General features: G+C 45.1%; 1 protein-coding gene across 1 annotated transcript in view; it reads left to right on the top strand.

Moving 5' to 3' along the window:
• The first annotated feature begins 5,359 nt into the window (after nt 1-5,359).
• Nucleotides 5,360-13,793, top strand: part of myo15aa (myosin XVAa) — a 41,426-nt gene continuing 32,992 nt past the window's right edge. Inside the window, 9 exon segments of the mRNA XM_040117031.1 lie at nt 5,360-5,587; nt 5,756-7,669; nt 7,785-7,931; nt 8,032-8,162; nt 8,359-11,107; nt 11,560-11,642; nt 12,083-12,146; nt 12,278-12,387; nt 12,764-12,838. Coding sequence (XP_039972965.1) covers nt 5,360-5,587; nt 5,756-7,669; nt 7,785-7,931; nt 8,032-8,162; nt 8,359-11,107; nt 11,560-11,642; nt 12,083-12,146; nt 12,278-12,387; nt 12,764-12,838 — 5,501 coding nt within the window.

Genomic DNA, 13,793 nt, shown 5'->3' with positions numbered 1-13,793 from the left:
GTGTGTGTGTGTGTCTGTGTAATGTTGCCATTAACGCACAATAGACCTGCCCACTTGTTGTTTGCCCAATTGTTTACCTAGCAACTTAAAAGGTACTGCTACACACACAACACATGTCGAAGTTCAGCATGTTTACTAAGAAACCCAATCGCTGCGCTATTGATGGACGGACTGATGTAAAAAGTAGACTTATACCTGAACCACCTCTATTCTCTCTCCAGTCACTATTGTACATTTGTGCTGTAGATGTACAGATAATCACTGAAGCTTCACTGAAGCAACAGAGGGCATGTTTACCACTGAGGGCCCATTGTGTGTCCAGATGGTCTGTATAAGGGAACTGAAGTGAATTTTGTGACTGTGTGTGCTTGTTTGTGTGTGTGTGTGTGCGTGTGTGTGTGTGTGTGTGTGTGTGTGTGTGTGTGTGAGAGAGAGAGAGAGAGAGAGAGAGACAGAGGGTGGAGGGCTTTAAAACATCAACAGAGGGTCCAGATGAGGATGCAAGAGTCAGTGCAGGCACACAGAAGCCAGCGAAGTCGTTTCCTCAGTCCAGATAGTGAGTGGGTTCATCTGACATTTTGATATTTGTCGATAATAAGTGCTCCAAATATCAGTCACTGCCACTCAGAAGAACAGACAAGGTAAGCTACTCAAAAGCCAAACACTTAATGTATTTATAAACATCATTTATTGCACATGGTCATGGGAGGGTATGGCATGCAGTTTTTAAATTTGTCTAATTAAATCTAAAATTGTCACCAGGTCTTTGCAGCACAGTTTTACACTGCTTGACTGTTTGATCTGCTTGTTATGGCTCACGTGGGTTCATACTACCATGGATGCTCAAGGTGTCCAGAGGCCCTCTGTAGAAACAGAAACTGGGAGGATAGTCTGAACGACTAAAATCCAAAATATCTTCAAGATTTTATCATATTTAAGTTTGAAACTGCCACTAAACACTAGTATTTTAAATTCATTTGTAACACATAAGTTACTGTCAAAGTGAGCCGCTTATTTTCCGGTCTATTTATAGCAGTCGATCCAGCCAAGTGTTGCTGTTTGACCCTCTGTGGCAGGTCTTCAGTGTGTTAGCAGCCGCTGGCGTCTCTCTATTGTCAAGTTGCAAGGTAATCTGGCTGCGAAGGTTAAGACCTGAATGGGGCTTAAAGGCTTACAGGAAACCTGAGTCCAGCCTCCTCATCCCCCTGTCTCACCTTCTCTGTTTGAAAAGACGCTCTCCCTCTCCCTCTGTCACTCTGTCTTTCAGTCTGTCTTTCATTTTCCTCCTTATATTTTACATAAAAGTTTAAAATCAAATAAAATGCAGAGCAATGTTGACTAAATATTGTCAGGATGACTTGGACCCTCATAGCATATTGTGTCATTATTATTGCATTCAGTTATTAACAATGCCAAAGCGGGCTCTTAGGCTGACAATGTTGGTCTCTTGGTGCACCACTTTGGTCCAGAGTGAAATATCTCAAGAACTACTGCGTGGATTGTCATGAAATTTGGCAATCCCCCATCATCAGGTCCAAATGTCAATTTGCCCAAAACATGACATTCCCATTAGCTTCCGCTGTACTTTGTGTTTAGTGCTGAGTAGCAAATGTTAGTATGCTAACGAGCTAAACTAAGATGGTGAACATGGTAAACATTATACCTGCTAAACATCAACATGTTAGCATTGTCACTGTGAGCATCTTAGTGTGCTGACGTTAGCATTTAGCTCAAAGCACCACTGTGCTTAAGTACATCCTGACAGAGCTGCTAGCATGGCTGTAGACTTTTAGTCTTGTTCAGGGTTAGCTAGCTCTGGCTTTCTGTCTTCCGCAATGCATTATGAAAACATGATTTTGTGTGTGTGTGTGTGTGTGTGTGTGTGTGTGTGTGTGTGTGTGTGTGTGTGTGACTAAAGAGCACTCTGAACTGGACGTAAAGTATTGTATATGTCATGTATTTTGGCTCAAGCCCCCAGTGTGTGATGTATTGTGTGCATTGCATGTGTGCAATGTGTGTGTAGCTGTCAGTCTCTAGATAGTCTATCCAGATGATTCAGAGTAGATCCTGCATTCAGTGATCGCATGTAATCTCCATTATGAGACATACCTGCCTGTGTGTTTGTGTGTCTGTGTGTGTGAGTGTGTGAGAGTGCACGCCCACGGTCATTAAATGAGCCTGTTGGCTGTGCTCTGCTCAGGTGATCTCCTTTATTAGTTTCGTGTCGCTGAGTGCGTCTGCTGAAAGCGTGTTGTCAGTGATCGGCACGCAGTTGAAGAGACTCTCCCCTCCATCTCTCACTCACTCACTTGCTATCCATTGTCCCCCTGTATCACTCTCTCTGCATCCCTCCATCTCTCTCCATCTTCAGTTTCTTCCTATAACCATTTTCGCTTTTCTAGTTTTGTCATTTCCGCTCTTTACTTTCAGTTTTTTTCTTCTGTCACGTTCTTTATCAATTCCCCTCAGTGACTTGCTTTCTTTCCCTCTCCTTCTTTTCATTTTCACTTCTTCCCAGTCCCACTTTTTCTGTTCAACTTCTTTTCAGCATTTATGTAATCGACAGTTGATTCATCAACAGTTCGTTGATGCACCTCTCTCTTTGCCTTTCCTAGCTCCCTCTCCTCTTTCTCCACATCCTCTATCTCTGTCATCTGCTCTATTCATTACCATTTCACTCAGTCAAAAGACCACATCGGCCAGACAGCAGATACATATCACACATATCAAATAGATCTCTTTGTGTGTCTCTTTACCTGGTTGGTGACCAACAACCTTCACTGTGTGCGTATCTGATAAGCAGGAAGGAACTTTTGAACTTTCCTCTGTGCCCACTCTCCCTCTTTATTCCCTTATCTCGGTCTGCAGTCAGATGATACCAACAACTGCTCTTATTGTTATTGCTGTTCAGCCAGCAGACAGTTTAGAGTTTTGTCATGATCACTTCCCCTGGGGATACGTGATACAGACTTCTGCTCAGATCCTATCTTAGGTCAAACCTATTAGTCCTTCGAAGTCTAATTAGCAGGAAAAAAAAAACTTGGAGGTTGACCTGTTAACGGTAATTGACATAAGATCTTTCTCTTTTTTAAAAGATATAATCTGCTATTTTAATGTTAGATACATGCCTTTAAATGTCTATGTTCAATATCTGAGTGTTAATCTTGCAGTTATTTGGAAATGCTCCAGTTTGTTTTTTGCTCTCTGTCCTCCATCTGCTTTGTGGTGTCTGGCTGTTAACCCCTGACACCAGCCCATATGTATAATATATTGGTTGGGGAGCAGGCCAGGGCAGGGTTGACCCTTTGTGATATATTTAGTGCAGCCTGCTATGAATGTTTTATCCATGCTGTGTACGCAGAACACAGGGCAGTCATGAAACATTTATATCTGCCACTGAGATGACCTCCTGGAATATCAGCCTGTCATCAAAGAATTAACATGAAGCCATCAACAATGAGCTTACATCACACCATCATCAATGAATTTACATCAGCATCATCATTTATGTAATGCCATCGCACCTCACACCTGTAACTCCACGTCACACCTTGCACTTCTACTGATGGGGCTGAGATGTATGTGTGTGTGTGTGTGTGTCTGTCTTTTTAGCGAGGCAAGTACGGCAATCAGCCACAGTGATGACAAGACAAATAATGACAAGGTGGATGTGAATCAATTTTAATTCCAATGGTTCTCATAGTTATTAAATGACAGCCATTAATAATTATATTTAGAAACATAGTATGAGTGAAAGATGCGTAATGGTTTCTATAGGATCATGAAACAAACTGAGCATTTAAAGGCTCTTGGCAATATCAAGATAAAGAAAATAACACGAAAAGACTGGGACAGATTTATTTCCTTTTTCGAACTCTAAGTCAGGCTGATATATATATATATTCCAAGGGGTGGTTTCTGATTTAGGTGGGGACTCAAGTGAAAAGTTGCTGTAAATTAATGACCTCAGTTAGCTGGAGTGTTAACCCTGACTAGAACAACAGTTACAGCGAGTAATTACTCATCTTAAATCCTCTCTTTACTTGATTAACCCATGTAAGATAACAATGTGAAGATCTAAACTGAACACTGTTGAATACTTGTGTGAGAAATGTTAGCATGCATCACTCTCAGCTGTGGTCCATGCCGCTGCTACTGTTTTGCGTGTGTTTTTTCTTTGCGTGGCTTCGCCTCTCAGACACAGTTTAGCAACAGCTCAGCCAGCCTGCATAATTCATACCGGAGCGAGCCTGCAGATAGGGTTACCCTGAGGCAGTATAGCTGGTACATTAAGGTGCCCTTTGCAACTATAACTGCGAATACACTCACTCTAATGCACACACAGACATACAATACATATGCTCATATGTGTACGCACATGAGCTGAGGATATGTTAAGTCTTCAAGTTGAGGCAGACGCAGGAATGGATGAGGTTGCAGTAACCAGAGAGAGATACAGAAGGTTGCAGGAGGTCACAAAGGCAAGCTGACGTGGATGTGGGAGGATACAACCCAAAATGTAGCACACACACACACTCACTCTCAGACAAAGAAGAGGATACCCCTGAAGGCCAAGACTCACACCGACGCACGCATATCGACTCTCCTTGTTGGGGGGACATCCTGCCAAAGTTGGTGCGGCAGCCAAGATGAGGATTCATTGCCGGACTCACAGGACGCACTAACAATGGGAGACACACAAAGGACTACACAGACTCTGTCACTGGGATAGCAGGGTCCTTTATGCATCGTGCAACGCTGGGAAGTTACTTACGAACCTCTAAAGAGGAACAAGACCAGGAATCTACATATTTTTGTTATGGTAGACGCTACATTTTTAAGGACTGAAGTGAGCCAGAGGCAAAAAGTGAAACTGAGAGACACTGTAACCCGTAAGATATATTATTTTAGATTAAATAAACATCTGCTTTTTAAAATTTAAAGCTCCAAGAATGGTTTCCATCTCTTTTTACACACACAGAGACAATAGTTCTTTTGCTGAGGATTGAAGACTTACCATAATGCGAGCGAGCACTGATGGCTGAGATTCCAACTCTATTAATAGATCGTGTTTTGATGGACTGTGGTTCGTGTTTGTCTCAGTGTGCATAATAGAACAACTGACTTGGGACAGAGAGTGCCACAGTGTGTGTTTCTGGGGTGTTACAGGGACGGATCAGATGGAGGAAAAAGAAGAGAAAACGTGAAAAAAAATGGGAATGAGAGGATGTTCCTACTACTTGGACTCTTCTACTCAATAATACATATCAACAATGACAGTGATACTGACCTGCTTTAGCAAATTTTGGGAACTTGTCCTTCCTCATCTTGTTTAGAATGATTTGAGTTAGGAGACATCATGCCACCTAAAAAAGGTGACCCAAAATCAGCTGCCAAGAAAGGCAAGTCAGAGGAGCCAAAGAAGGGAGGAAAGGATGATAAGAAGGGAGGGAAAGATGACAAGAAAGGGGGAAAGAAAGTGGAGGAGCCACCAGCTAAGGGAAAAGGGAAGGATGACTGTAAGAAGGGAAAGGGAAAGAAACCTGTCAGCGAGTCAGAGGAAGGGTCAGAGGAAGAAGAAGAGGAAGTGAAGAGTGAAGAAGAAGAAGAGGTTGATGACAGCGAGGAAGAGGTAGTAACCAAGAAGCCAGCACAGCTGGATAAAAGTAAAGGGAAAGCAGCTCTGAAAGGTGCATCCAAGGCCATAGTTGTGAAAGGTTTTAAGCCTCCTCCCAAACTGTCACCTGATGAGCAGGAGAAGGAAGTGAAGGGGAAGTCACATATGAAGAAAGGGATCGGTGCAGTAAACCTGAAAAAGATGAGTGGTGTCCACATCAAAGGAGCCTCAAAGGCCATGATGGGCTTTGCTGCAGAAGGACAGAAAAAAAGCATAGGTGCAGCAAAAGCACAGAAGACAGGAGATGCCAGGTCTCACCTCAAAGGAGCCTCAAAAGCTCTCACGGGCCTCACAGGAAAAGCCTCTCCTTTTAGCTTTCCCTCTAAACAACAGCAACCAGAGGAAGAAAAACAAAAGAGAAACCTTAAAAGCACCTCCCGTCTCTTCCTACGACTCTCCAAGAAAAAGAAGCCCCCTGCTGGTGGTAAACCACTTCTAGGCACCAGCAAGCTTTTTGCTGGGTTTGGGGCTAAGTCACCTTCCGGTAAGAAAAGGCCTGGTCTGTCTGGCATCAGCTTGTTTACTAAACAAGATGATACTGAAAAAGAAACCACACCTCCTAAAAAGACAATAAATCTATCCAGTTTAGGGAGGAAGGGGAAAATGGCAACAGAGGCAAAGGGACTGGGAGGGAAGTTCAAAGGCATGTTTGGGAAAAAGAAAGCGGGATCAGAGTTTAAGACTAAAAGCTGGATGTTAGGAAGGATTGCTGCAGCAACGAACTGGCTGACAGGGAAGTTCCTGGCTACTAAGGCCCAAGGTCAGCCGAGGGAAAGAGCAGGAGGACAGGGGCGAAAGTGTCTGTCATTTGCTAACAGGGACACTAAAGGGAGACAGGCAAATTATTACAATGGGGCCTATGAGTATGATGGTGATGAGTATGGATGCGAGGAAGAATACCAAGACAAGTGGAGACCAAGTGGCTTCCTGAGACAACCGATGACCTATGACCCATATGACCATTATGAAGAGGAAATGGATTATTATGATGATGAAGAGTGGGAAGATGAATATGGTTACTATGATGATGAGGGCAACTTTTATTATGATGATGAGTTTTACTATGATGATGACGTGGATTACTACAGTTACCCTTATGGATATTACGATAATGAGTATGAAGATTACTATAGCGATGAAGGGATGGTGTATTACTATGGTGAAGATGGAATGCTGTATGCAATGGAGCCATATGGTAACTATGGTGAGGCCATGGATGGTTTCTATGACCCATATGACCCTGAGCTGTATGGAGATTACTTTGACCAAAATATGGGTTATAACAATGGGATGTCAGACCCATATGGCATGATGAGGGGTGGTTATGATATTGTTTCAGGCATATATAATGGCCCAATGCTGGGATATACAGACCCTGCTACTATTTACAACCCCTATCAGCAATCTCTCTATATGGATGCTGGGCTGGATCCAGCTGAGATAGGACAGCTTTATGGACAGGAGCAGCTGTCTTACCCTCTAGCCGAGCCATTTTCAGCAGAGCAGTTCAGGGTCCCCAGGCCCCAAGTTAGGCTATTTGGGAAAGACAGATTAGAGGTGGAAGCCCTGCCACCTCCTCCTCTTCATTCTCATCCATCCTCCCCAGCTCTTGCCCTCAACAATCTGGAAATTTTGTCTGATATACAATTTGAGCAGCCATTCCCCACATACCTTCCAGCGCAGCCCCATTACTGCACTGTCATGGACCAACAACAAACGCCCATTCCTCCGAGACAAGCCTCCTCACCAACAGCTATGATCATTCAACAAGAGCACCCCCTCCCTCAGCCTACTCACCCTCCTCTCTCCATTTCTCCCAGCCACTTGGCCCCATCTCTCCTACCACCACAATTGGCCTCCCAAGTTTACCAACCATCTATCCCCCAAGATCCACAAATGTTCCAGATGGGGCAAATGTCACCACTGGTCACACCAATACAGCCACCACTGATGCGTTCACCGCTGCATTCACCAGTGGCTTCACCTAGGCCAGTGCGAGGAATGAGTCCCCTTCCATCCCCACAGCTGTCACTTAGGTCAGGATCAGCGAGGGCAATTGCAACTCCTGCACCCCGCCTCTCACAACAACACATGGCTTTCCAAACAGGCATCCAGCCAGACCCCCATCATTCCCCTTGCTTTCATAGGAAAGGGCTCACTCACCGGCCCTCAATGGCAGGCCAAAGGTCAAATTCCCCACCTGACAGGTGGAAACCACCTAGCCCACCAGCTTCTCCACTACACCACAGAAGAGGTATTTCAGTTAGAACTCAGCCATCCCTGGCAAGAGCAAGGGGGGGAACGGGGATGCCCAGGGCTCCATCAACTGTCCAACCTCAATCGACACTTTCTAGCCCGCTAGCTTCACCCCGGAGATCACTGAGGAAGAGATCAAGCCCACCACCTTCCCGAAGACTCTCTTTAGGACAGCAACCCCCTCCAGATGCGGTGCCTCCGCCATCTACAAGACTGCATTTGTTCAAAGGTAGAAAACAAACATTCAAGATGAGGCGATCCCCCTCTCCTCCCCTACCATCCCCACAAAGACGAAGCCCACCTCCACCGGAGAGACCTCAGCCCCCCCCCCAAACCTGCTGCGCCACCTCTCCCCATCATCCTCCTTCTCCTTCCTCATCACGTATCACCAATCACAACCTCCCCACCCGATCCTCTACTCGCAGGCTGAGAGGAGGTGCAGGAGGTCGAAGTCACGTGCCCATGGGGGCTGTGAAACCCTCCCCAGCTAACCCCTATTTACAGAGACGCAGTAGACATGGACCCCCTGTCACCCAGCATGTGGCCCCATTCAGATCCTCCATGCATAGTGGCCCAGCCTCTCCCTCGGGACAAATAGGGGGTGTAGCTGGAACACCCATGTTAGCTAGGACAGGCTCACGACCTACAGTGTTAAGGGAGTCAAAGCGAATTGGTACTCCCCAAGGAGGCTTCCACAGACCTGTGGGTAGGGGGCAGCCGCTAGTCCGTATGCCCAGAAACCAGCCCTCTCTTCAATCTAGGCAGTCATTCAGAGCACCTCCTCCAGTGCCACCTGTCTCTCCACAGCCGTCTTTGAAACAGAGTGGCCCTCTTTCTCCCCAGCCATCATTGCGTAGGCTGCAAAGTAGACCTCCATCTCCAAGACCACTGCAGAATCCATCTCATCTGCCCTCCCGTTCAGCCTCTCCCAATCACCATCTAACTCACCCACCCTCCCCCTTGCTCAACAGGGATGCGAGTCCCCAGAGTCTAGGACCAACATCTTTTCAACCTCCGGTACCTCGGCCCGGTCTTCCCCCTAGCACTCTTTCACCATCTCACAGTGTCACACAGTATGACTACACAATGATGGAACCAGGCCCATCCCCAATGCTTAGCAATGCTTTACCAAACCCACAGGTTGTAGATGCTCCTTTTCATCACTCTCCTCTTCCCTCCTCCATCCCTTACTCCACCACTGCTTACTCCTCTCCTTTACAGAGACCAACCTTCCCTCAAACACAGCATGAAGTCTACCCTCAAAACCTCCCTCAAGCGGCACCCTCATCACCTTATCTAGGACGCATGCTTCAGAACCCTTATCTGCAGAATGCCAGCAACACTACACCTTTACAGAGCAGCGCTTCCCCCATACCTGGTGAGCAAGGGGAGAAATCGGCTGAAGTACAAGTGAGCCAGGAGGTGAACCCGTACGCCACTCTTGGTTTATCCAATGCTTTGATGCAGAACTCCCGCCTGCGCAGTGCCTCCTATTCATCTCCTGTACAACGCAATAGCAACCTCTATACAACAGTCCTCTCACCTCCTCAGTCTGAAGCCCCTCTTGCCTCCTCTGTACCATCCTCCCAACACTTGTCTTCTGCTATGCTTAACTCCCAGCTACGTAATGCTTCCTTTGCCTCACCCCTTCAACGCCACCTCTCCCCCATGCCTTCTGCCTCACCTGCTCCTCCTCCCACCACACCTCAACAAGGGACTATCAGAGGTATATCCCCCCTCATCTCTGGTGGACGCCAGACCTCCCAAATCCAGGGATCCATGTTCAGACTTCCAGGTGGCACTTTGACAATGCCTCAGGGCCCTGTTGAGCCTCCATTTACAACTGATGGTGGAGGTGGGGTTAGTGGTGGGGAAAGCCAGTCACCCTCAATGCTCTCCAGTGCCCTGCAGAACCCAAGCCTACGTCAGGCCACCTATCGGTTACCTGATGGCTCACTGGTCACCAGAACTGAACCTGCTGAACCATCATCATGTCCATCACCACTCTCCTCCCCTATGCTGTCCTCTGCCTTGCTCAATCCCAGTTTGCGACAGGCAACATATTGTTTGCCTGATGGCACTCCATTAACCAGGACAGAGCCCACACCTGCACCCTCCCCTTCCTCACCTCTGCTTTCCTCTGCACTGTTGAACCCCAGTGTACGTAAAGCCACATACCGGCTGCCAGATGGAACTTTGGTTACAAGAAAAGAGCCAGCTTCCGAGCCTGTCATCCCATCCTCTCCTATGCTCTCCTCTGCTCTTCTTAATGTTGATGTTTGTAAGGCCTCTTATCGATTACCAGACGGTTCAATTCTGACACATCCTGAAGAAGAGACACAGAATACTGAGAGCGCAGTATCATCACCGGGGCTATCTAGTGCCCTGATGAATGCTAACCTTCGAAAGGCAAAATTTCAGCTCCCAGAAGGATCATCACTGTTTTCAACGAACCAACCTCAAGCTTGCTCTTCTGCATCCTCTGGTCCTCTCCTTTCTGGTGCCTTGCTAAACACCAGCCTCCGGGGTGCCTCCTATAAACTCCCAAACACATCAATATTGAGGCAGCCTGGTTCTGCTGCTACTTCTGAGCCACATTCTCTTGACCTTTCCAAAGCTCTTCGCAACCAGAACCTACAACCTGCCAACTACGGTTTGTCAGATGGAACTCTGATGACTCATTATCAGCCCAGTTCTGCATCCCGAACGCTTGACCTGTCTAGTGCTTTATCGAAGAACCCAAACCTTCTTGGGGCAAAGTACTGCCTCCCTGATGGTAATATCATAACACGGCTTGGTGCCCCTAGGACCCCAGAACCTCGCTCGCTTGACCTCTCTGGTGACCTGCCGAACCCTCACTTCCAAGGGGCCTCTTTCCGCCTACCCTCTTCATATGCTGTAGTTTCACCTCAGGTCCAGGGATCCGGCCCTGAACAGCACTGGGCACAGGGCTCCAGAGCTGAAGGCTTAGGACTGCAACAAGATCTGGACGTGTGGGGTGCAGAGAGGGTTCTTCCGCACGGGACAGTACAGAACCTCAATAAGTGGTCCATATATAGAGACGGGGAGCTGTTGGACCTCCACAGCCTGATGGGACAGGGACATGCTGGTAATGAACCATGGGAGTGGAATCTCAGCAGGGAGGGGGAATCACAGGGACAATGGTTTGACAAGGTAAAAGTTTTGAATGACTCACAGTACAAGTAGGCACATTAGCTAAAGTTGGGCACTTTGCTGTAAACCTGTTAAATGTTTGTTTATGGTGTAATCTTGCAATCGCAAGTGTAGTATTAGGGTGAAATCCTGGTACAGGTGTAGATTTTCAGTAGGGGAGTGTAATTTTAACTTATCAGGGTACGTTATCAGGGATGTGTTGATGGTTTTTGAGAGAGCAGAGTGCATGATTAGAGCACAATGAGTAAATAAGGTAAAATGTGTAAAAACACTTTTTTCCGATGAGGGGCACGCAAACGGGGGCACTGGTTATAATCAACCTTGGTATAAATCAAAACAAAAGAGAATCAGCACTGCCTTGTGAGTGAATGTGTGCATGTATTTATGCATGTATCCATTTGGTGGCCTATGTATCATGTCCTCATTTCTGAGTCTGTATGTATGTGTTTTAGATGTACTCAATCAGAAGCCTGCCCACCATGGCTCACCGGGAGCGAAGAGAGGAAGATGGAGTGGAAGATATGACACAGCTAGAGTAAGTAAAAAAATCACATGCACTGTGAGAGACGTACAATGACAAGTGCAACAATAAAACATTTAAAAAAAAGTCAGATCCAAGCACTATCAGGATTTGAAATAATAAACTGCAGTCAATGTATTTCAGTCATATTTGCATGTATCAGATTATAGAGACTGAAAAAATGTTACTGCAATGTGGTCCATGGGACCTTTTGAACAACTGGTTTTAAAGCTTCAAAGACTTGACGATTCTGGATGATTTCTAGAGTTGGAAAAGTGTATTGTTTGGTGGGACATGACTAAAGAATGATCAAGGGGATGAGCAAAGTCCTTTGTAAGGAAAGGCCAGACTTGAATTCAGCACAGCTCACACACGCAAAAATTGTCAGATTGTTGGCTTGATTTGCATTGTTCTGTAACATCCTTTAATAACTCTACTTTATTTCATCTGTCCAGGGAGATGCATGAGGGGACTGTTCTGCTGAACATGAGGAAGAGGTTTGAGAGAGAGCTCATCTATGTAAGTATCTGAGCAATACTCACACTAAACGGCCGTATAGCCACCTATCTAAACTTAGATCATATTATTATGAGCTTGTGTGCGATCCTACAAATCCATCTCTTCATCTCTTAATTCTTTGTTTTCTTCAGACATACATAGGTAGTATTCTGGTGTCTGTGAACCCCTATAAGATGTACAACATCTATGGGACGGACATGGTGCTGCTGTACAAGGGTCATGCTCTGGGAGAGAACCCTCCGTAAGTCATGTACAATTGTCACTACACTGGTATTTTAAAGTAAAACACAATATGTGCAATAGAGTTTTATCTGTACTGTAAAGTATTAGCATGTTCTATTTTGAAGCTTTTTGTTTGCTCGATTGCGATTAAAGAATGAAAGTTAGAAAGGAAGCTGACATGTTATAAGTAAAGGAAGCAATAACGGAAAGAATGATGCAAGCAAATAACAATTAAGATAGGAAAGGGGAAAAAAGAAGGTTAGAAAAACAAAGGTATAAGGATGTAAGAAATGATCAAGAATATTTTGACACGGAGAGTTTCAGTTCATTGCTGTGATCTTATTTAAATGTCTGATAGCTTGTCGCCACTACTGTTTCTTCTTTCTTTTCTTCAGGCATTTGTTTGCCATAGCAAACGCTGCTTATTCCAAAATGATGGATGCCAAACACAACCAGGTCATAATAATCAGGTAAGAAGCTGAATCTTTAATCTTCACTCAAATCCTCTCCCATTTGCCATTTTTAATTATTTTCTATGCACCTGTAAATCACACATCGAAGTTCACCAACAATCATAAAAGTCTCATTCACTAGGACTGAATTCAGTCACTGCTGTTTCATGTTTCATTCTTTAAATTGTATTCATTACTCCATTTGTGCCTGCAAATTTTTTTTGCTGTTGATCATGCAAAGTTTTGGTAACACTTAATAATATAGCCCACAATTTACAATGTAATTTTTTTAAATGAATTAGGTACCAATAAAATAACTACTGGTTCCTACTAGCATTTAAATGTAGGTACAGTGAGAGAAAACAAGACTATGAGGAACAAGGAAGAAACAAGACTAGGTTACAATCTAGTATATGGCTGGACCGGCCTTAATCTGTTTGTTCTCATTTACATGTTTTTCTTTTCATGCTGTCAGACAAAAGAACAAGTATGAAATAGTGACTGACAATAGCTGTGCTGTGATTTCAGCTATATTTACTCGTAAATTAATCAATCAGAGACAAAGTTAGAAGCTCATTCACTTCTATGCAGCTGCTGTGCAGTCAGTTGAATGAGACGCATAGAGAGCTGTGCGTGCGGAGGGAAAGCCCGACCTTGTGCCCAATCAGCAACTTTGGCGACTCTTTTCTATGGAAAGTAGCTAAGGTTTATCCACAAAATTCGCTAGATTTGTCGCGAGGTGCTTTTGTGAAGAAAATCACTAAAGGGATGTGAAAAGTCAGTAAATATGATGCAATAAAAATTGTTTTTGCGCCGATTTATTTTGAAAGAGCAACGACCAATGGAGAAGCTCCTACACTTGGCTGGCTGACCAATGGTTTAACTTTATCACTCAGTCAATCACTCACTCACTCACTCATGGACATTTGCATTTATAGGTGTTCGCTGTTGCAGTCCAGCCAACGACTGGGTA

The sequence above is a fragment of the Xiphias gladius genome, chromosome 3 (assembly GCF_016859285.1).
Source record: "Xiphias gladius isolate SHS-SW01 ecotype Sanya breed wild chromosome 3, ASM1685928v1, whole genome shotgun sequence".
Classification (NCBI taxonomy): Eukaryota; Metazoa; Chordata; class Actinopteri; order Istiophoriformes; family Xiphiidae; genus Xiphias; species Xiphias gladius.
The sequence above is the reverse complement of the archived record's forward strand: the minus strand, read 5'-3'. Positions and strand labels throughout refer to the sequence as shown.